The 24,365-nt window shown below is 41.3% G+C and overlaps 1 protein-coding gene across 5 annotated transcripts in view; it reads left to right on the top strand.

Moving 5' to 3' along the window:
- The window catches only part of rad50 (RAD50 homolog, double strand break repair protein), a 157,656-nt gene that overhangs the window by 19,852 nt on the left and 113,439 nt on the right, over positions 1 to 24,365 (top strand). For 4 of the 5 annotated variants that reach the window (XM_060837364.1, XM_060837365.1, XM_060837363.1 and 1 more), the window contains exons 2-6: positions 314 to 498; positions 2,901 to 2,984; positions 8,269 to 8,420; positions 10,445 to 10,630; positions 15,311 to 15,515. In XM_060837364.1, the coding sequence (XP_060693347.1) occupies positions 370 to 498; positions 2,901 to 2,984; positions 8,269 to 8,420; positions 10,445 to 10,630; positions 15,311 to 15,515 (756 nt within the window). In that variant the 5' untranslated portion in view covers positions 314 to 369. The remainder of the gene's footprint in view (positions 1 to 313; positions 499 to 2,900; positions 2,985 to 8,268; positions 8,421 to 10,444; positions 10,631 to 15,310; positions 15,516 to 24,365) is intronic. The other variant, XM_060837367.1, reaches the window with a different exon arrangement.

The raw sequence follows: 24,365 nt of genomic DNA, 5'->3' as shown, positions 1-24,365 counted from the left end.
GGCATAGCCATTGAATAATTTTAAGGCTGAGTTGCTTGGCAAAGGCATGGAAGGGTATAGGGACTTGACAGGAGAATTGCGCTGAGGCCACATCAGATCAACTATTGGAAAAGGCTCTTGCGATCAAATGGACTGCCCCTAATTTGTATGTTCCCAATGCGAGGGAGGTTTGTGACATGTAGTATGCCTCAATTAACTGCACTACAGACCATGTTGATACTCTTGTCGAGAGAGGTCTCTTGATGCTCATTTGAATGAAAATTGGCAACAAATTGTGTTTTTTTTCTGTTAAGTGAACTACCTCTCATCTTAGGTGCTGCATCATTTATTTACGAGATCAGAAGTGATAGAAAATTGAAGACCGCCAGGATGTCTAAAATTGAGAAGATGAGTATTCAAGGTGTGAGGAGCTTTGGGATAGATGACAAGAGCAAGCAGGTTATCGCTTTCTACACTCCATTAACTGTTCTGGTGGGACCAAATGGCGCTGGCAAAACGGTGAGTTCTGCAGCGGGAATTTGGGAATTTGAATTTGGGCCACATAACAAATGCAGGAATTTAATCCAGTGAGAGTTATTCAAGCTGAAACAGGGCAGCCTAAACTGATGAAATAAGTGATCTCCTGGAGGGTAAACTAAATTCCAGCCTAGATTAGTAGGTAACTGAACCCATGTCACATACCTTTCTTTTCCAGGGGTGAGAATGACCCTGCTGTACTGAATTTACATTGTCACGTTATGGTGCCAGCTATCAGTGAGTTGGGAATTCCCCCCTTCAACCCGCAACAATAGTTGATGTGAGAAAAGAAAAATAGTGTAGTGCAGTCTGTTCTTCATCTTCTGTATGACTTAGTTTACTGAAATTGGATAACGTGGAAATAATAACTGAATTCTTTTGCATTTTGGACAGAGTTTCATGTTTTGAGCTGTTCCATTTTGTAACGAGCGTGTAGAATATGATTTGTTTGCTGTTCATTGAGCTTGTTTAAAGTAATAGTCGAATGCCACATGGAGATTTCCAGCATAAGGAATGTTGAATAGGAGTAGGCCATTCAGCCTCTCTAGCTTGTACTGCCATTCAATGAGATCATGGCTGATCTGTGGCTCAATTCCATATACCTGCCTTTTGGCTCGTATCCTTTAATACCCTTGCTTAATAGAAAAATTACCTATCTCAAATTTAAAATTAACAACTGATCCAGCATCCACTTCAGTTTTTGGAAGAGTGTTCAAACATCTACCACCCTTTGTATATAGAAGTGCTTTTCAACTTCGCTCTTGAGTCTACCCCTAACTTTTAACTATGTCCCCTAGTTTTGGAATCCCTACCCAGTGAAAATAGGTTATCTTTATCTATCCTGTCTTTTCCTGTTAATATCTTGCAGATCTCAATCAAGTCACCCCTTCTGAATTCTAGAGAAAATAGATTTGATTTGTGTTAAGTTCTCTTCATTACTTAATTCTTGACATTCTTGTAAATGTACATTCTACCACCACCATGGTCCCTTTATTCTTCCCAAGGTCTGACACCCAGATCTGCTCTCAGTACTCTAAGTGGACTCCAGTCAGGGTCTTCTGCAACTGCGGTATGATGTCAGGATCCTTGTACTCCAATCCTCTCCATAAAGAGGCCAGTGTTCCATTTGATCTCTTGATTATTTTCCACACCTACTCGTGACATTTTAAAGATCTATGTACCTGCACATTGTCTCCTGTAAGTGATGTTCTTAACTACTTACCAAAATACTTACATTTTATCACTTGTTAGTACACCATTTCAGTGTTGCTGAGGAAATGGACATCCTGTCAAAGCAGTCATTAGGGAGTTGTAGATTCATGGATAAGCCATGATCACATTGAATGGCAGAGCCAACCTGATGGACAGAATGGGAGAAAGTGAGGCCTGCAGATGCTGGAGATCAGAGCTGAAAATGTGTTGCTGGAAAAGGGCAGCAGGTCCAGCAGCATCCAAGGAGCAGGAGAATCGATGTTTCGGGCTTGAACCCGAAGAAGGGCTTATGCCTGAAACGTCGATTCTCCTGCTCCTTGGATGCTGCCTGACCTGCTGCGCTTTTCCAGCAACACATTTTCAGCTCTGATGGGCAGAATGGCCTAATTCTGCTCCTATCTCGCAATATTACTACTTTAATTTTGCTTTCAGCAGGACCAATGCAAGAATGCCAAATTTCGAAGGCAGCCAGAATTTATATTGCATGAGAATAGGATACTGATTGGTTGAGATGTTGGTAACTATTGATATGGAACTATTGTCCCTACAATTGTTTAATACAAAATGGTTCCTTTCTTTTCCACCAGGCAGGTCCCTGAGTACGAATGTCTATAGCTTTTACCAAGAGGAAGTGAACTATGTTCTGGGAGTACCTGGATTGAAGGCAAAAATGGGAGCCATGTTGAGTGTGATAAGAGGGTACGGTAGCAGAAGTTACTGAGAGGAAAGTGAAGGCTGTAGGTTTTGGGTGTTGGCAATGAACGAAAGAAGAAATGATTGCAATTCAGTGGAAGCAGAGGAACTGAGGGGAGAGAGGAGAGCATTGGGGTCACTTAATCACTTTGACCATTGTTAAAGTAGGGGCTGCAGGATTGGATCAGTGTCAAGCCAACAATTGAACACCCTTGGAACCCAATTTGTCCACAGAGCGTGCAACCAAACCATTGTGGATTACGATAGTGATGTAATCAGTTAATTTCAACATAATTTAAGAGTTTCTGACGAAGAAACAAACCTGTAGACTTTCCTCTAAACAGCAGCACTTGTTTGACTCTTTTTGTCTTGAATGCTAATTTATCAGAAAAATATTTTGAAGTTTTGTCTTAAAATGATTTAGTCTTTTAGAATTAGACCTTCATTTTATATTGTTTTACCCTTTTCAAATGTTGCAGACAATAATCGAGTGCCTGAAGTATATTTGTACAGGTGACTTCCCTCCTGGAACTAAAGGACAAACGTTTGTGCATGACCCAAAGGTAGGGTGGATTTATTAAGATGCATATAATATCTTTAATTGATTAGTTTATTTGAAGTATTCCTTTTTCATTTAATTATTTTTTCAGTTCAAACATTTAAGTAGAAATCGTATATTTCCACCTAATTCCAGACGCACTCGTTTCAAATCACAAACTACACTTCACAGCTGTAGTTAACCTTGTGGCAAATTACTTCCCTTCAATGTATTCATTTTGAAAAAAACACATAACCTGGATTATCGCATTGTTTTAAATGCTGTCTTGTGGTTTTGAAATTCTTTGAAATTACCTGTTTATAAGCTATGTTTGCTTTGATTTTGACCAGCAACACATTTGCAGCTTGCTTTGATTTAGTTGGTGTTTAAGTAAGGCCAATATTAGGCTTGCTCTGTTTGATAGAGAAATACAATTTGGGAATCCTGATGATGAAAGCTTTGATTCAAGACTGCTTTCCTTTTTTATAGTCAACCGCAGCCCAACAATTTGCTGATAACAGCGGAGACAAAAAAGATATTGTTATTTTTAATCATGCCCTAATTCTCATCTCTCTGTAAAAATCATCCTGCAATTCGAAGAGCTACTTTGTTTTTGTGGGGGATCATTAGATGATTGTTTTTCTGATATACATTAAAATAACAATCATTGTACTATCTTCATAAATTGATTTAAAGCTACAGTATTCAGAGTATGTAGTATTCAAGTTTTACTGGAGTATTTTAAGCAATCCGATTTCAATTAAAATTGGACTGGTTCAATTGTGAATAGCCTATGCTAGAATTTTGCCAGTGGCTTTACTTTTCATATTGAGCTTGAGCTAGTCTCTGACAGCTGAAGGTACACTGATCTTGCTATAGCATGTAACTGCAGTGATGAGGAGATTCCCTCCACTAGGGAATTGATTTGCGAAAGCATGAAGTGTGAAAGAAGGAAATAACCTGTATGATTTCCTAAAATGCCTGCTGCAAATGTATTAGTTTTGAGGAGTAGTTACTCGTGTCATATGTGTGAACATGGCGTATTTCAGAAATGGCAAGCTCCCACGTGTAGCAAAGGCGATGAGTTAATATATTCTTATGTTGTTCTGCCAAAATTGTGGAGGAATTATCTCCTCTGCTCGAAAGACAAGATCTTGGTTTAGTACTCAAAGGTCAACAGTGAGTCAGTCTATTCATATCGCATTGATGTAGCATCAGATTATACACTCTTGTGTTCGAATGGTAATCCAGGCCACGACCTTTTTTTGACTAGGTTGAGAGTACTTGCATTGATCAAACTGATGATAGAAGAAATTTTACTCAAGGTTTGGTATTCGTTTTACTTCATTTGATGTCAAAGTCTTTTGTGCACATTAAAGATGTGATTTGTTTGCCAATAGTGTTATCTTGTCTTCACAGCAGAATGGTGGTATCCAAAGCAGCTTGGGTCTCCATTCTTCGAAGCCTTTGTCCTTCCAGCTAATGTTTTATTTAACTTCATCAGGTTTCTGCATTCCTGGCTAGACTACCATTTATTGCCCATCCTCGATTCACCTCTAGGAGGCAGTGGTGAGCCGTTGCCTTGAATTGTTGTAGTTTGTGTGTGGATACATCACAGTGCTGTTGGAAGTGCATTCCAGGATTTTGACCCAGTAAAAATTACCATTTACAATCGTGTCGGCCTAATCTTGATCAATAAAATGATGGAATAGTTGTCGAGAGTAATATCAAGTGGCTTTTCCAAAGCAGTAACCTGCTCACTGAAACTTGCTTTGGGCTTCTTCAGGACAACTCAATGTCTCACCCTATTCTACAGCTTTGGTCCAAATGTGGACAAAATGCTGAGTTCCGAAAGTGAGGTAAGAGTGACTGCCCTTGACTTCACTGCCATATTAGGTCAAATGCTGCTTCAAGGAGTCAGTGGGATTCAGGAATACTGTCTGTTCATTGCAGTCATACTGAGCACAAAATAGTACTGGTTGCTGGAGGTCAATCATCTCAGCTCTAGCACAGCTCTGCTGGAATTCCTCAGGGCAGTGTCCTAGGCCCAACCATCTTCAGCTGGGGTGGCATGGTGGCACAGTGGGCTGCTGCCTCACAGCGCCAGGGACCCAGGTTCAATTCCCACCACTGGTGACTGTCTTTGTGGAGTTTGCACATTCTCCCCATGTCTGCATGGATTTCCTCTGGGTTTCCTCCCACAATCCAAAGATGTGCAGGTAAGGTGAATTGGCCATGCTAAACTGCCCATTGTGTTCAGGCATGTGTAGGTTAGGTGTATGAGTCAGGGGTAAATATAAGATAATGGGATAGGGTGGTAGGTCTGGACGGGTTACTCTTTGGTGGGTCGGTGTGGACTTATTGGGCTGAAGGGGCCTGTTTCAACACTGTAGGGATTCTGTGATTCCAGCTGCTTCATCAATGATCTTTCCGCCATCCTAAGGTGAGTAGTGGGAATGTTTGACGATGGTTTCACTAAGTTCAACAACGTTCGCAACATCTCAGACACTGAAGCAGTCCATGTTGAATTGCAGCAAGAAATCGACAGCATCTGAGAGAAGAAATAGCTAATCATCTCTCTCTAAAATAGGCAATACCTCATTATGCGATTGTTTCCTCTGATCCTAACCTCTCCCACAAGGGGAAATAACCCCTTTATACCTACCTTGTCACACCCTCTAAATCTTTTATGTTTCATTAAGGTCTTCTCGCATTCTTCTAAATGCCAGTGAGTACAAATAAACCTCTCGTCCATAAGAAAAAACCCTTCATGCCTCCAAACAATCCAGTGAACTGTCTCCCAATGCCAGTCTATCTTTTCTTTGATGAAGCAATCAAAATTGTTCATTTTTGGGAAGGGTTTATGTCCAAAGGAGTCTGAGTATTCTTGTTCTTATATTGCTGAATGCTAATGTGGAAGTGCAGCAAGAAATTAGAAAGGCATGTTAGCCTTAATTGCAAGAATTTGAGAACAAGTGCAAAGATGTCTTGCTTCAGTTATATACAACCTATGGAGACCAAACCTGAAATATTGTGTCCTTACCCAAAGGAAAAGATACTCTTTAAGATGGGGGGTAATGAAGGTTCACAGGCTGATCCCTAGGATGGTTGGGTTGACGTACAAGGAGAAACTAAGGAGATTGTGCTTATATTCTGTAGAATTAAGAATGAGGAAGAATCTAAGGTGATCACAAAATCATTACAAAGTCTAAGAGGGCAGCCATCATGAAAGACATTTCTCCCGGATGGAGGTAGTTATAGAACTAAGGAGTGCAATCTCAGAATAAAAATTGAATTGAGAGGTGGAAGAATCTCTTCACTCAGAATTGTCAAGCTTTAGAATCAACAACCCCAGAGGAAATTGCAGAGACTTAGTCATTGAGTCCCATCAAGACAGAGGTTGACAGATGTCTAGGTATTAAAGATATCAAGGGATTATGGGAATAAAACAAGAAATCGTATTGAAGTTGATCGGCTGTGATCTAGTTGAAGGGCAGAGGAAGCCTGAGAGCCCAAATGGTTTACTCCTATTTATATTTGTTCTAAAACTACTTTTGGTATTTAACCATGAATAGCTGTTAGTTGATCATGTAACCAGTTGCCTGGATCGTATTTTGTTTGCCCCTTTTTAATTTTTGCTGGCTTCTGAATTTTCTAAACTGTAGAGCTGAAGTTCAGTATCTTTTGTGACAGTTGTGAATCATTTGGTAGCACACTCATGTCTGGTTCAGAAGGTTCTTGGTTCAAATCTGATGTCAGGCATTGTGTAGCACAGTCCAGTTTGACACTTGTCTGCAATTCTGCATCATTGAAGGTGTTGCCTTTCAAGTAAAATATTAAACCTGAGGCCGTGTGTGGACATAACAGCACTGACAGCATTGCTTTGAAGAGGAGTCAGGAAAGTTATCTCCAGTAACTTGGCTAATATTTATCAAAAACACAAAATCATTATTTCATCATGATGACATTGCTGTTTTGGGGATTTGTTGTCTGCAATTTGCTGCAGCAATTCTTACAGTAACAAGATTGACTATATTTCTAAAGGAGCTACATTGTCTGCAGAGCACTTTGGGGCATCTAATTGTTTGTGAGGCACTATGTAATTTCAAGCCTTATTTAAAAATCTTTGCATGAGAACCAAACGCCCCTCCTTCCCTTCAGTCTGGGATCCCTGCTTTTGTTTGCAAGTCTGTGAAATGGTAATGAACCTCGTACAGTTTTCAATTTTATGCATGTAACAATTATTAACGGACTTTATGCATGTTGTGGTTCTGTTCGCCGAGCTGGGAATTTGTGTTGCAGACGTTTCGTCCCCTGTCTAGGTGACATCCTCAGTGCTTCAGAGCCTCCTGTGAAGCGCTTCTGTGATTTTCCTCCGACATTTATAGTGATCTGTCTCTACCGCTTCTGGTTGTCAGTTCCAGCTGTCCGCTGCAGTGGCCGGTATATTAGGTCCAGGTCGATATGCTTATTGATTGAATCTGTGGATGAGTGCCATGCCTCTCGGAATTCCCTGGCTGTTCTCTGTTTGGCTTGTCCTATAACAGTAGTGTTGTCCCAGTCGAATTCATGTTGCTTGTCATTTGCGTGTGTGGCTACTAAGGATAGCCGGTCGTGTCATTTCGTGGCTAGTTGGTGTTCATGGATGTGGATCGTTAGCCGTCTTCCTGTTTGTCCTATGTAGTGTTTTGTGCAGTCCTTGCATGGGATTTTGTACACTACATTGGTTTTGCTCATGTAGTGTACCAATGTAGTGTACAAAATCCCATGCAAGGACTCCACAAACACTACATAGGACAAACAGGAAGACAGCTAACGATCCGCATCCATGAACACCAACTAGCCACGAAATGACACGACCAGGTATCCTTAGTAGCCACACACACAAATGACAAGCAACATGAATTCGGCTGGGACAACACTACTATTATAGGACAAGCCAAACAGAGAACAGCCAGGGAATTCCGAGAGGCATGGCACTCATCCACAGATTCAATCAATAAGCATATCGACCTGGAGCCAATATACCGGCCACTGCAGCAGACAGCAGGAACTGACAACCAGAAGCGGCAGATACAAATCGCTATAAATGCTGGAGGAAAATCACAGGAGGCTCCGAAGCACTGAGGATGTCACCTAGACAGGGGACGAAACGTCTGCAACACAAATTCCCAACTCGGCGAACAGAACCACAACAACGAGCACCCAAGCTACAAATCTTCTCCCAAACTTTGAAGACTTTATGCATGTGTTTTTATTGGTATCTCCATTAGCTCTAACCATAAAATGAATGATTTTCTTTAATGAAGGTTGCCCATGAGACTGATGTGCGAGCACAAATCCGCCTACAATTTCGAGATGTGAATGGAGGAGTTGTGGCTGTGCAGAGGTCAATGCTTTGCACGCAAAAAGGAAAAAAGACTGAGTTTAAAACCCTGGAGGGAGTGATCACACGAATGAAGTGAGTGCAACTGAACAAGAATAACTTGATTCAACCAGACGATCATTCATTCTAATTTATTTATCTTTTGTACATTGCTGAAGACTTAAGAGGATTCAAAGTGTAATGATCCCAGACAAGGCTACCAAATTTACATTACGATCTGGTTAAGTAGCAGTAATTTTTTTGTTTTGTTTAAAGTTAGACCACGTTTAAAATTTCAGGTGCATACTATGAAACTAAAGCTTAAAAAAAAAACCTCATGGTTTTGAACAAGTAAAACTAACTTTGTCAGACAAGGTTAGGAAAGTAAAACAATCCACTGCAGTATATACAATAGTTACAGAATGATCGAGAGAAATTCAGCAGTTCTGGCAGTGTCTGTGGAGAGAGAAGCAAAGTTAAAAGTTTCTAGTCCAGTATGACTCCGCACACATAATATGTATGTACATTCCATCTTTGTGTTTATATATCATAGAGTGTGTGTATATAAGTTAAACTCCAACATCCAATTTTAATATGAGGTAAAGATCGATTAACAGACAAATTGTAATTGAACACCCCTTGGGCGCATATTATTAAAAGCTACACCAAAAAATGATTTGCAGGAGCCTGTGTTGGACTGGGGTGTACAAAGTTAAAAATCACACAACACCAGGTTATAGTCCAACAAGTTTAACTGGAAGCACTAGTTTTCGGAGCACTGCTCCTTAATCAGGAGGTTGTGCCACAACTACCTGATGAAGGAGTAACACTCCGAAAGCTAGTGCTTCCAAATAAACCTGTCAGACTATAACCTGGTGGTATGTAATTTTTAACTTTACACCAAGACACATCCTTTGAATTTCTTAGCAACATATCCAGACAAGAATGATCACTTTTGCCACAAAAGAGCTTTTAAAAGCTTTGTCTCCCTCATGAGGAATTTTATCCTCTTTCTTCATAGCACTAGTTCAATCCTTAGTCGACAACATCCTCACCCAAAAGGCACACTCTTCCAGATCTACCTCTAATCTGTTGCCAGATCCAGTTTCTGCTGATCTGACCTACTTCTGAGATTGCTCCCCTCCCGGTTATTCAATCTCTTCTGAAACTGCATCGCACTGAGCTTTACAGGGCTGAACTCCCATGTTGAATTATTAGCCCACCTTTACTCTAGCTCCATTGCTAATAACCACACTTTAGCAACATGGGATCTTCTATTCCGAGTCTCCCCCATTCACTTTTTAGAACTGGCTGTTAAACTGCCATTCAATGACCCTTGAACTGATTGGAGTGACCCATTAAAAACCTCAGTAACAGTCTGCCCTTGCTCCTAGGCAGAATTAAATATAAGCAGCATTGGAGTATCTTGTGTTTAAATGTTGCAATTTTGACAGGCTACCAGTCAATACAGTACAAATGGATGTAAAAAGAAATAGATTATATCACATGTCGATGTCTAGATAGGCCTTTGGGTATCGTCAGATGAAAGAGACCACATCAAGGAGAGAGAAAAACTCTTCGCTTCCCTCTGTTGGTTGGAGGATGACAGCCAATACTTTCAAGTTTTGACTGCCATTTCTATCTTTAATTTGGAAACTTAGGATTGTCCCTGTTTGGGACCAGTTTCTTTCAAACTGCAAATGTTTTGGAGCACATCTGTGTTAAATGTGGAAGAACAGCAACTTAAAGAAGGGTAAGTAGTATCCCTTACTATCCAGTTGGGAAGAGGAGGAAAATAATAATAGTCGTCAACCACCAAGGGAATTGAACCCTTGCTGTTAGCATAATCCTGCATCGCAAACTAGCTGTCTAGCTAACTGATTTTCCTCTCCTCCTCAACCCCTCCAACCCATAAGCAGTAAGCAGTGATTGTCCTTTACAATCCAATTCGGAGTAAATAGTGAGGATCCCTAAAGTTCAGTTGCCTGTAGATGTCATGGTGCTCAGCCATTTTGAACTGAGAAATATGGATTTTTGTTTGGGTGGAAAGAGGAAGATGGTGTTCTGTAAAGGAGGAGAGAGTAAGAAAAAATCATTGAGAGTCTTTTTTAATTTTAAAGGCATGGGGAGAAGGTCAGCTTGAGCTCAAAATGTGCAGAGATGGACCGTGAGATGATCAGTGCATTGGGTGTCTCGAAAGCTGTGTTAAACAATGTCATTTTCTGTCATCAAGAAGAGTCAAACTGGCCTTTGAGTGAAGGAAAAGCTCTGAAACAGAAATTTGATGAAATTTTCTCAGCCACCAGGTGAGTTATTTTCTCTTCCGATTTCCAGAGAAGACTTGCATGTCACTGTGGCTGGCTCTGTGGTATAGAATGTTGGGTAAAGAGTGGAAGGGCTATAGTCAGAAGGGATTCAATTGTAAGGGAACTAAATAGGCAGTTCTGTGGTCGACAACAAGATTCCCAAATGGTATGTTGCCTCCCAGGTGCACGGGTCAGGGATGTCTCCGTGCATTCTGAAGGGGGAGGGTGAACAGCCAACTGTCGTGGTGCGTATGGACACCAATGATATAGGTTTAAAAAAAAGGGATGAAGTCCTAAAAGCAGAATTTAGGGAGTTAGGAGCCAAGTTTTTTAAAAAAAGTAGGGCCCCAGAAGTAGTAATCTTAGGATTGCTACCAGTGCCACATGCTAGTCAGAGTCGAAATGAAAGAATAGGCAGGATGAATGCGTGCCTTGTGACATGATGCAGGAGGGAGGGGTTCAGATTTTTGGGACATTGGGGCCAGTTCTTGGGGAGGTGGGACTATTACAAGTTGGACAGTCTATACCTGGGCCAGACTGGAACCAATGTCCTACAGGGTGCTTTTGCTAACACTGTTGCGGATGGTTTAAAGTAATGTGGCATGGGGATGGGAACCAAATGAGGAGATTAGTGGACAGTAAAGAGTTAGGAACTAAAGCCTGTAAGGAACTAGATAATGATGTCAGCGTGACAATGGGGAAGACTAAGCAGGGAGCAGGCGATGAATGTAGAGAGACAGGTGGTCTGATGTTCATTTATTTTAATGCGAGAAGTGCAGTAGGTAAGGCAGGTGAACTTAGGACTTGGATTAGTACCTGAGAGTATGGTTTTATTCCTATTACTGAGACTTGGTTGAGGGAAGAGCAACTAAATACCCCAGAATATAGATGCTTTAAGCAGGATAGAGAGAGAGGTAGAAGGGTGATCAGAGAGGATGTCACAGCTGTGCTGAAGGAGGGCACTATGGAGGGCTTGAGCAGTGAGGCAATATGGGCAGAGCTTAGAAATAGGATGGGTGCAGTAACTATATTGGGGCTGTACTACAAGCCTCCCAACAGCGAGCGTGAGGTAGAGGTACAAATATGCAATCTTCTTCCTGACCTCTCCGCCCCCACCCCACTCCGGCCTATCACCCTCACCTTGACCTCCTTCCACCTATCACATCTCCATCGCCCCTCCCCCAAGTCCCTCCTCCCTACCTTTTATCTTAGCCTGCTTGGCACACTCTCCTCATTCCTGATGAAGGGCTTATGCCCGAAACATTGAATTTCCTGTTCCTTGGATGCTGCCTAACCTGCTGTGCTTTAACCAGCAACACATTTTCAACCAAGTACAAATATATAAACAGATTATGAAAAGATGTAAGAGCAACAGCGTAGTGGTGATGGGAGATTTTCATTCTCCCAACATTGACTGGGATTCACTTAGTGATTGAGGTCTAGATGGAGCAGAATTTGTAAGGAGCATCCAGGCCAGGCAGGTTTTGTAGAGCAATATGTAAATACTTCAACCCGGGAAGGGGCCATACAGGACCTGGTATTGGGAATGACCAGGTGGTTGAAGCTTCAGTAGGGGATTACTTGGGGAACAGTGATCACAATTCCATAAGTTTTACACTGCTCATGGACAAAGAGATAGAGTGCTAAATTGGAAGAAGATCAACTATAGCAAAATTCAGTAGGAGCTGGGGAATGTGGATTGGGAGCAGCTGTTTGAAGGTAAATCCCCATATGATATATGGGAAGCTTTTGAAGAGAGTTTGATTAGCATGCAGGACACACATGCCTTTGTGAAAATGAAGGATAGAAAGGGCAAGATTAGGGAAACGTGGATGAAAAATGAAATTGTGAGATGAGCTAAGGGGAAGAAGGAAACATACATTATGTCCAGGTGACTGAAAACACAGGAAGCTTTGGTCCTACTTTCTTGATATCCTTCCAATCGAAAATGAGGGATTAAGAGGGCAAAAAGGGGTCATGAAATATGTTTGGCAAACAGAGTTAAGATCTATAAAAGGAGCAAGAGGGTAACTAGACAAAGGGTTGACCCATTCAAGGAGAAAGGAGAGAAGTTATGCTTGGAGTCTAGAAAAATGGGTGAAATTCTTAATGAGTACTTTGCATTGGCAATTCACCGAGGAGAGGGACACGATGGTTGCTGAGGTTAGGAATAGATGTTTGATTACTCTGGGTCAGGTCAGCATAAGGAGGGAGGAAGTGTTGGTATTCTAAAAAGCATTAAGGTAGACAAATTCCCAGGACTGGATGGGATTTATCCCAGGTTACTGAGGGCAATGAAAGTGTAAATAGGTGGGGCCTTAACCGATATCTTTGAGGCATCCTTGAACACTGGTGAGGTCCCGGAGGATTGGACAATTCCTAATGTTGTCCACTTGTTTAAGAAGGGAGCAGGGATACTCCAGTAATTATAGACCGGTGAGCCTGACGTCAGTGTTAAGGAAGCTGCTGGAGAAGATCCTGAGGGATAGGATCTATTTATATTTGGAAGAAAGTGGGCTTATCAGTGATAGGCAACATGGTTTTGTGCAGGGAAGGTTGTGTCTTACCAATCCTTTGAGGAAGTGACAAAGTTGATTAATGAGCGAAGGGCTGTAGATGTCATATCAGTAAGGCATTTGATAAGGTTCCCCATGGTTGGGTGATGGATAAAGTGATTTCGCATGGGGTCCAGGGTGTACAAGCTAGGTGGATAGAGAACTGACTGGGCAGCAGGAGACAGAGTAGTAGTATAAAGGAGTTTCTCAATGGAGAACTGTGACCGTGGTGTTCAACAGGGATCGTGCTAGGACCACTGTTATTTATGATATACACAAATGGTCTGATTTAGCAAGTTTGCCAATGACACTAAGATTGGTAGAGTAGCAGATAGCTAAAGAGACTGTCAGAAAATGCAGCAGAATATAGATAGGTTGGAGAGTTGGGCAGAGAAATGGCAGATGCTGTTCAATCCAGGCAAGTGTAAGGAGATGCATTTTGAAAGATCCAGTTCAAGAGCAAACTGTACAGTAAGTGGAAATGGGTGTTCTGGTCCATTGTACCCTGAATGTGGCAGTGCAGGTCGATAGAGTGGTCAAGAAGGCATATGGCATGCTTTTCTTCATCGGGGGTGGGGGCATTGTGTACAAATGTGGCAGATGATGTTACAGTTGTGTAGGACTTTGGTACAGCCACATTTGGAGTACTGTATACAGTTCTGGTTGCCAAATTACCAAAAGAGTGTGGATGCTTTGAAGAGGGTGCAGAGGAGTTTCGTCAGGACATCATCGCCTGGTATGGAGGGCGCTAGCAATGAAGAGAGGTTGAGTAGATCAGAATTATTTTCATTAGAAAGGCGGAGGTTGAGGGGGAACCTGATTGAGATCGACAAAATCATGAGAGGTAAAGACAGGGAGGATAGCAAGAAGCTTTTTCCCAGAATGGGGGACTCAATTACTAGGGGTCATGAGTTCAAAGTGAGAAGGGAAAAGTTTAAGAGAGATAGGTTTAAGAGAAAGGTCTTTACGCAGAGGGTGGTGGTTGCCTAGAATGCATTGTCAGTGGAGGTGGTAGAGGTGAGCATGATAGCGTCAGTTAAGATGCATCTAGACAGATACATGAATGGGCAGGGAGCAGAGGGGTACAGCTCCTTTGAAAATAAGAGACAGGTTTAGATGGAGGATCTGGATCAGCGCAGGCTTGGAGGGCTGAAGGGCCTGTTCCTGTGCTGTAATTTTTTGTTCTTGTTCTTGTCTTTATTGGAATGGGTGGAATGTGGTTTTCCTGCGATGATGTGCATAAGTGAAAGTCTAGACTCTTATTTTCTCAAGACCGTATTGAGCTTCTTGAAGGAGGCATGTTGATCTACAAGCATCAAGGAGGACCTGTCAGAATTCATATCTTCCCGTCACACTGGTATTATCCTAAATTTTGCTCCACGTCAGAAATACTAATTTAGATCTATTCTTGATTTTTTTTTGTTAAAGTTTCAGTAACAAGACTGTGCAATGTCTGATGAGAAACCGGACCTGAATGTGCAAAGTATCTAAGATGTAATGACATGAATAAGAACCGGCACGGTGGCACAGTGGTTAGCACTGCTGCCTCACAGCGCCAGGGACCTGGGTTCAATTCCCACCTCAGGCGACTGACTGTGTGGAGTTTGCACGTTCTCCACGTGTCTGCGTGGGTTTCCTCCGGGTGCTCCGGTTTCCTCCCACAGTCCAAAGATGTGCGGGTCAGGTGAATTGGCTATGCTAAATTGCCCGTAGTGTTAGGTAAGGGGTATGGGTGGGTTGTGCTTCGGCGGGTCGGTGTGGACTTGTTGGGCCGAAGGGCCTGTTTCCACACTGTAAGTAATCTAATCTAAAAAAAACCGTTTAACTTCCAGCAGAAACTGCGTATAAAGCAGTGAATTTCATTGTTACTGGTCCAAATTAACAATGCTACATCACTCAATAGGTTTCTTTCTGAACACTAACGGAAAATGTGGCAGATGCTGGAAATCTGAAATAAATGTAAAAAATGTTAACTTGTAATGAAAATGCATCCTTTGTCTCTGTTTGCGTGTTCGCTGTTGCAGTTTCGATCCCAGTGTTACCGTGCTGAAGTTGTCTTCAGAGCTTTACTGTGAACAATGAGGTTGAATCCATGTATAGCCACAATGTTGCCGTTCTGCTGCAGATACATTAAAGCCCTGGAAACATTACGGCAAGTCCGTCTGAAACAGACACAGTCAATCCGGGAGTACCAAGCAGAGCTCAAGTACCTGAAACAGAACAAAGAGAAAGCCCACACGATTCGGGGTCAACTGGAAGACAAAGAAACCCAGCTGGCTGCTTCGAAGGAGAATGTCCGCGCGATTGAAAATCAGATTGCCCCTTTGGAGGTAATACTCTTTATATGTAATGGCTTTTCACCTTGTATATGTTATTGTGTAAAAATAAAGCAGGTAAGTGTTGAAGCTTATTGTGATCTTGAATTACAGGCTTTGTCTTCCCTAGATATTGTGAAAGCAACTATAGTAGATGTTGATAATCAGTTCTCCTGTTTCTGACTGATGCAGTTGTCATCCCTAATCCTTTTCTTTTTGTATACTTGATTCCTATTTGGATCTCATACTGTGCTTAATTACTTCTGTTATCTACGATTGGGCCTTTTCTCCTGGTGTGTTTTTACACCAGAAGGCAGTCTTCTGAGTGACTTCTTTTTGTATTGAATGCTTTATAGGACAATTTCACAAACACTTCAATATAAATGGAAGGTTATCTTCTTGTCCTAAGCTTTTTGCAGAGAGGTTCTTTTGTAACTGTATTCCAATCTTAAATATTTCTTCTTAAGAAGAAGGAGGAATATTTCAATCTGAATGTTACCATATTGAGGTTATCTTCAGACCTTTGATTCAACCCGGTTGTTCATAGTAATGTGTAGCCACTATGTTGCCGTCCTGCTTCAGGTACATTAAAGCCATGGAAACATTACGGCATGTCTGACTGAAACAGTCTCAGTCAGTCCGGGAGTACCAAGCAAAGCTCAAGTACCTGAAGCAGAACAAAGAGACAAAAATACTGCATGTGCTAGAAGCAATTTCCATGAAGATGTGACATTTATGCCCTCTCTGCTGACCACTCAAGGTCTCAAACAGTCCTTCCAAATGGAGCAGCGACTTGTGTGGACTTGTTTCAGTTAAATCTACTGTATTTGCTGCTCACTCTGCAGTACCTTGTAAGTTGAGCAGACCGAATGCAGATCCGGTGATCACAGTGTGAAACACCTGCTTTCAGACCACAGTAATGACTCCAATTTTACAGTGCCTTGTTATTTTAATTTACCATCTTGCTCTCGCTCTGATATTTCTGCCCTGAGCAGATTGCAATGTTTAAAGGAAGCTCAACTTAAGCTTCAGGAACAGCCCCATATCCATGTTCGAAAGCTTACAGCCTCCAGACTCAACACAGAGTTTAGACTGTAAACTCAGACCTCCCACTTTTGCTTTCCTTTTTTTTAATGTTTAGCTTTTTTTCTGGCTCCTTTCCTTCCTGAATCACGTCAGTTGTGTCTTCTCTTGCCTCCATCTGGTTCATTTAATGTGGTTTTAGGGAAGGAAATCTGATTTGTAATAGTCTGCTAAATAAATCAGAAAGTAAGTGAGGATTGCAGATGCTGGAGATCAGAGTTGAAGAGTGTGGTGCTGGAAAGGCACAGCCAGTCAGGCAGCATCTGAAAAGCAGGAGAATCAATATTTCGGGCATAATTCCTGATGAAGGGCTTATGCCCAAAGTGTTGATTCTCCTGCTCCTCAGATGCTGCCTTACAGGCTGTGCTTTTCCAGCACCACACTCTTCAACTGTCTAGGAATTCATTCAGCCCATGGGCTATTAGAGATGAGCAGTAAAATCTAGCCTTATTTAGTGAAATCCAGAGTCCCCTCCAGGCTGGGCAGTTGCTTGGAGGTTGTGTGCACATCATTCGAAGGACCTGCGTGTTAGTTTCTGCTTCCAGACATGGCTGCCACGCTTGGACCTCCGAGATCTGTGAAAACTAACTGGAGGGAACATTGGTTAGATGTTTCATAAGCTACAACAAATGCCCTATGCTTGTGTTGCTGAATTGATCCATATTGAGGTTTTGTTTGTTTGTGGCCCACGTGCCTAATATTTGCTTTTCCAATGTGATTGCTTTCTCTTTCCTGTTCCGACAGTTGATGAACTGATATTGTTATCAGTGAAGCTAACCCATTGTTTTTCAGTCCAGCCTTGACATGACAGTTTCTTATGAAGAATACTACAGAATACAGAGTATAGACAAGCCATAAAATTATAATGAACCCAACAGGTAGCAGAAGTGTGGAATACTGTCACGCGGTACATTAATTCACAGTCAATACTACGTAGGGTTCCCATTGCTGGTCTCTAGAAAGCTGGGAATGGGAATTACAGCAGCATGTACACTGACTTAGCATCTGTTCCTGTTATTCCCATTCATTGAGGTGGGTACCACATCTCCCCTCTTGTGTTAACCCACAATCTGTCAGTTGCAACAAATATCCCATTTTCAAAGCATCTGGCTATCACACTACAGTTAAAATTCATTGTGAGGCAGATCAACAATGAAGTAGAGTTAATTCTGACTTAATTGTGAAAGAGAATCAAGTTGTAAGAGCCAAAAGAAACACGTACAGATACAGGTGACAAACTCTGAAAGAAAGAGGCAAGTGGCCTGATACATCAAGGAAGGCAAAGACCATTTCAGTCCCCCTTTTTTATTAAAGACCTTTGAATTGCGATAATGAAAATGCCCAAATGTAAATGTTGCACTGCTGCCTTGTTTCTTCCGTAATGGTGAAGCTGCATGTTCTGGATTTCTCAGTGAATTGTTCTGAGTTGTCTTTCATCAGTAAGTCTCTGAGTTTGAAGGAGATTGTGTGCCCGTGTTAGAGAGAGATGGTGAGAAAGAAGAGCTTTTCAGTTTCTTTGCTGTTATCAGTCAATGCTGAAAATGTGTTGCTGGAAAAGCGCAGCAGGTCAGGCAGCATCCAAAGAGCAGGAGAATCGACGTTTCGGGCATGAGCCCTTCTTCAGGAATGAGCATTCCTGAAGAAGGGCTCATGCCCGAAACGTCGATTCTCCTGCTCTTTGGATGCTGCCTGACCTGCTGCGCTTTTCCAGCAACACATTTTCAGCTCTGATCTCCAGCATCTGCAGTCCTCACTTTCTCCTGTTATCAGTCAATGTTTCTTTTTGTTCCTGTTTGTTTATAGGTTCCCTTTAATATCCTGCTCCTTTCTGGATTTTGATTTGATTGCTTGTTTCATTTCAAGCTGGATAGTTGTAAACAACATTTCATCTCTTTATGATCAGTTATCATACAAGTTTGGGGAAAACAAGAACTGCAAATTGTTTGACACCTCTGAGTTTCGATGCCTCTGGTAGTAATTGTCTGAGGCAACTGGTTTCATATACTCCATGTGGGTTGCTTGAGGCTGTCAGGTGATCTCAGCTGCCATTTTAGGTAACAGTATCCTCTTTAAAACCATTTTTAGTCCATGAAGATCTCAGGTCAAATGATGAAAGTTGAACATTAATAGTGGGCGGCACGGTGGCACAGTGGTTAGCACTGCTGCCTCACAGCGCCAGAGACTCAGGTTCAATTCCCGCCTCCGGGTGCTCCGGTTTCCTCCCACAGTCCAAAAATGTGCAGGTTAGATGAATTGGCCACACTAAATTGCCCGTAGTGTTAGGTGCAGGGGTAAACGTAGGGGAATGGGTCTGGGTGGGTGCGCTTCGGCGGGTCGGTGTGGACTTGTTTCCATACTGTAAGTAATCTAATCTTAGTCTATTTTCACAGTAGTGATGACACCATCACTCCCTCAGCTGGCAGTTCCAATGTCTATTGAAGGTGCAGCAGGTAGCTTCCTTTGTGGCTGATTGAATGCTGCAACTTGTCCATGGTATCCATGTGAAAGTTTCCTTCATTTGGGAAGACGAAGCTTCCTGGTGGATGATTCAGTTAGATCATTCATGTGGTTCACGCTGGCAGGTTGCAACTGATCTCAGGTCACAGAAAATGACACCTCTTTAGTGCTTCTTCTTCCCCATTCAAATGAGAACTGAAACATTAATGAATGACCCACTTTGGAGAGCAGTGAGGCACTTTAAAAGCAGGCCATGTCAGCGCTGTTCAAAATGCCACAGCATCGGAGTGCTTTCGACAGTAAGTAAGCCATTGTCACAACTTTGATCATCCAACTTGCTTTAGACTGCACCCACCACAACTTCACACCTTTCGAAGAGATTGAAATCAAATTTAACTGTAAAATGCAAAAGGGCCACAGAAAGCAAACATGTCAGGCTATTTCATGCTGAAAGTGTGCAAGTTAAATACGACAAGTTTGATGTTTATCGGGGGAGAGGCTATAAAATGTTCATCATTTTAGCATTCGTTGAGTTTTGTTGTAATCTAAAGCTGCTGGTGTGCAACGCTGCACTCTAAAATTCATTTTTCAGGCCTTTTGGAATTGTGGCCAAATTCTTCATGACAATGGGAGACCCCTTTCAAACTTAAAAATTACACAACACTAGATTATAGTCATACAGGTTTAAACCTGTTTGACTATAACCTGGTGTTGTTAATTTTGAACTTTGTACACCCCAGTCCAACACCAGCATCTCCAAATCATGCCTTTCAAATTTAGCAGCATCTCCTAGTAACAGGGCTCAGCTGCAGTAGCCTAAACACTTTAGTAAAGTTGCCTTTGGCCAATGGAACCGTAGCACTTCAGTCTCATTAGAGAGAGATGGTGGTTTAACCTGAGGGTCACCATACTTCAAGAAGGAGGAGAGAGGTTGAGAAGGAGAGTATTTCACGGTAACCTCATTCACTGCGGGAATTAAACTCCTGCTGTTGGCATCACTCTGCATCACAAACCAGCCAACTGAGCTGGTTGGTGCTGATGCAGCTACTGGAACCAGTTTATCAATTGGTTTTTCTGTTTCCCTGCCAGCACTTATGATACTGAACCATCAATCCCAATTGTTATGAGTTCCAAACCCTGCCCCATAGTAAGGAGCATTAACACTGGCTTTAAGTTTAGCATAGAGACATATTTCTACTGTAGGTTCTTTATCTTTCTGAAATTTGAATTTCAGATTTGAAATTTGGATGGAGGCTTTAGCTGGAACTCGTGGTAGTGGGAGAATTTTTTGGATTTAATCACAAAGACAGTTAGGCTCCATTTTAGATGTCACTTGGAGTTGAACACCAGTTACACTGGTGAAAGTACTGTGTCACCAGTAGTATCATGCCTTTCCAGCTAAAAAGAAACATTCCACACTTATACATTGTTTTCCAGTGGTTGGAATTGGCTGGTGTGTCAGTATTGTGTGTCAGCAATAACATTTGCATTAATTTTAGTGTAAAATATCTCTTTATATACACAACACATACAAGTAATGCCCTTCACATGTTTATATTTACCCTTATTCAGTAACCAAGGAAATAAAGAACTCTTAATGGTCAAATAAATGCTTGAACATTGCTTTTCACTTTTTCACTTTCTTTGAACGAATGCACTACAATATTCACATCATTGTGCATACTTTTTGCGCATGTATTGAATTTATATTACCAGGAACGGTGCCCATCATTCATTTTCTATTTGTCAATTAGAAGAATGATTAGCTGCATCTGAATTTCCAGTTCACCTCAAATGAACAATATTGCATTCAGGCGTCATTGAAAAATGCTCCTGTTATTTATTTGAACTTAAACTGCAAAAATCAGTGAAATTATTATTCAAGTTGAATGGTGCAGTGTAGCAAATGGGGTGCAACAATGGGATTAGCACTGTACTTTTTATTTCTTAGTGTTGTGGACTAGACCAACCCCCTCAAAATATGTTCAGAGAGCCTAGACCCAACTTTTTCTTATTGTAAGGTGTTGTAATCCAGATGAATTCAATTGCTCCAACTACTCTACTTGATCCAAGCATGCTTTATATTTACACTACATTTAAAATACAGACAAAACAGAAAAGAAAATAATTGGCTTAACTGTAACTGTATGGATCTGCTTAACAATATACTACCAATCAACAGTTCCAATACAGTAACATCCCATAAACACACCCTTGGCAAAGGCAAATTCAATAAAATAGATTGTCTGATATGCAATTCTAGCAGCTTTTAGCTGTAACAGAGAGAGAGAGAAGTAAGAGTTTCACATCTAGTTTCAAGACCCTAGCAATTGTAGAGAGCTAAAGTTAACAATCCTAGTTCTGTGGGAGCTTGACTCACCTATTCAGACTGTTTCTGTTATCATTTTTAAAAAAAACAAGGTTTCACAAGCTGTTTGTTGGCTATGAGCAGAGTGCCTGTTACTTTTCTCTCAACCTTTTCTTCATTTAAAGTAAAGGATGAAATACACTGCTTGAAGGCATACCGTCGTCACACAAGGTGTTTCTAATGCATTCACGGAGTGTAGGCTGTGCTAGCGTTTGTTGTCTGTGAGATGCTCGTAGTGAGCTACCTTCCTCAGTTGCCGCAATATATTTGATGTGGGTGCATGCATATTAGGAGGAAATTTCTGAATTTGGACCCAGTACCACTATGGAAAGGCAACATATTTCCAAGTCTGGGTAGTGACAGTCTTGGATGGGAATGTGAGCTGGTAGTGTTCCCTTGTACTTGATGTCGTTTCTATGACCATGGAAACAGTTACACTGACCCACTTCCTCACATCCTGCTTCCTGCAAGATTGGATTCAATTCCATTCCATTCCATTCTCCTAGTTTCTCTGTCTCTGTCACCATTCCCCACCCACCATGGTGGACAGAGCCCTCAGCTCTTCCCTTTTAATTGCCCAGGGCCCCAGATGAAATCGTATTTTTCTTGTACTTCTGTACTTTTCTACCCTGTTCCACCCATACAAACACACACCACACCTTCACTCTTTCTTGTTTGGGTCTTGTTGACTTTGCTGTCAGCGTTTCCTATTTTTCAGATCCTGATCTACCCCCATTTTACATCTCTATCATTCCTTCACCACTATGAGCACTCCTGTTTGTCTTGTATCCATCTGGAGCGTTGTGGCACTGGGTTTGATTTGCTGCTTCTGCCAAATTGGCGCTCAGCCAAGGAAGCATCAGGTACATCACCGTTGGTGCATTAATCAACTGAACTAACCATTGTTAGAAGTCTGTTGTAACTCCTCTAGGCTCACAATCTGTTCCACTCGCTGCTGTTCCCTCTTTGTCTGGCAACATAAAATTTGCTATTTTCCAGTCCACCCCCACAGTTCTGAAGTGGAGACAATGTCTGATTCAAAACGTTGACTCGCTGTCTGTCTCCACAGATGCTGAGTTTCTCCACTACTTTCTGTTTTGATATCTGCTGCCTTTGTCCTTCCAGATAGTGATGGTTGTGAGTTTGAAAGGTGCAGTTACAAAGGCTTTGGTGGATTTTCGCATCTTGTAGTTGCTACACCTGCTACTACTGAGCACCTGACCCTGTTGTATTCAATGTGCTAATAGCTTGCCTTGAGTTAACAGTTTTACTTACACTACAAAGGCTGTAAGCTGCACATATGCCTTTTTGAGAATGCATTTAAGAGGCGTCATTAGGCTCCGTGCAGTTGGATGCATTTTTTCCTCACCCGTGTACACTAAGTCCAGCTACACCTTTTAAAAAGTGTAAGGAAAGAAACACATTCCACTTCTAAAATTTTGGTTTTAAAAGAAAATGTGATGAGCTTGATTCATTTTGGTGCTATGAAATGTAAACTAGCTCTCTTTTGGTTAAAACATGTTCGCCAAAAGAGGTACTATATGCAATGATTGTATTTATTTTTGATAATTCATAGCTAATTATCACTAATATTTCTCCTTTGAATAATTAATCCTTCTACAATGCTATTGATTCCTGAGCCAAGCAAATGACAAAGCATGGAATACATTTCCCACCAACTTTGTGGAATATAAAAAACTGAACGTGTTCAAAATATTTTATGCCAGGCTGAGTAGTTACTGTAGTGAAAGGATAGACTTGATGGGCAAAATACTCAATTTTCACTCCTCCTTCATTACACAATCACACTATTTTGGTTTCCTTTCTAAATCCTCACTGCCTTGAGCATAGAGGAGTTTCAGCAGGCTTTTGACAATGGTTCGTACACCAATGGTGATGTACTTGATGCTTCTTTAACTGAGCTTTAATTTGGCAGAAGCACCAAATCAGTCCCAGTGTCACCATGCTGTGCACAACTGTGTATGCGGTAATGTATTGCACAGTCAGGCCATCAATGCTGTAAAGTCTGTCTATATTAGTAATTTTTTAGCCAGCTACTTGAGTGTACAAGAGTATTCCAGGATTACTCACCCAACCTGTTTTTCCTTCCTTTCATTTGCAAAATGATTAAAACACTTTTCAAGAGAGACCTGATGTGTACAAAAGAGAGACCCGATGTGTACAAAAGAGAGAAAAGTGGAGATATAGGGTGACGGGAATCTCAAACTATAGATTAATGAATTCCTTGCATATTAATGTAGAATCTTTATTTTAAAGTTGCAAGTGTTTGAGAGCTACTATGATGGAAAAAAGAAATTGGATGCTATTACAATGAACATCATGGCTATTAATTGCTTAAATTTAAAATTGGTATTGAAATTGAAGGTACAGGATAAAGAATAGTAACCACATGGTTTAAAATCTTGCAACTTTTTTATACATTTGATGGAAATATATTAGTTGTGATCTCAGTTTGGGTAGGTTGTGTATAGTGATCAGGTTTTATATTTAGAAGCATGTGTCTAAATGGCATAACTATTTTGCAAAAAAGCCTGTTTCTAACTTACACCTGTTGAGTACAAATTTAAATATTGTGGTGTCCAGGAAAATAAGTCTTTCCTTGCATGTTGTAGCTTTAAAGTTAATGAAGGTTGATGTTTATTGAGGGTATTACTGAATTCTTCTAATGTTACACTTCATTATAAATGCCCGTCAGTTGCCTAACCAACACTCCCAGGGACCTAGAAGTCTCTCTCCATACTGTTTTGAGACAAACCAATACACAACCAATGAAGAGAAGTCTCACCTTTCATGTATTCAAGGTACTTAATCACTTGTGTATGTCCTTTTAATAACATAATTAACATGTTATTAACATTGAGGAGTGAGGAGAAATCTCTTTACTCATAGAATTATGGATCTTTAGAATTCCCTTCTTGCAGAGGGCTGGGGATTTT

The sequence above is a fragment of the Hemiscyllium ocellatum genome, chromosome 16 (genome assembly GCF_020745735.1).
Source record: "Hemiscyllium ocellatum isolate sHemOce1 chromosome 16, sHemOce1.pat.X.cur, whole genome shotgun sequence".
In the NCBI taxonomy this organism is placed as follows: domain Eukaryota; kingdom Metazoa; phylum Chordata; class Chondrichthyes; order Orectolobiformes; family Hemiscylliidae; genus Hemiscyllium; species Hemiscyllium ocellatum.
The sequence above is the reverse complement of the archived record's forward strand: the minus strand, read 5'-3'. Positions and strand labels throughout refer to the sequence as shown.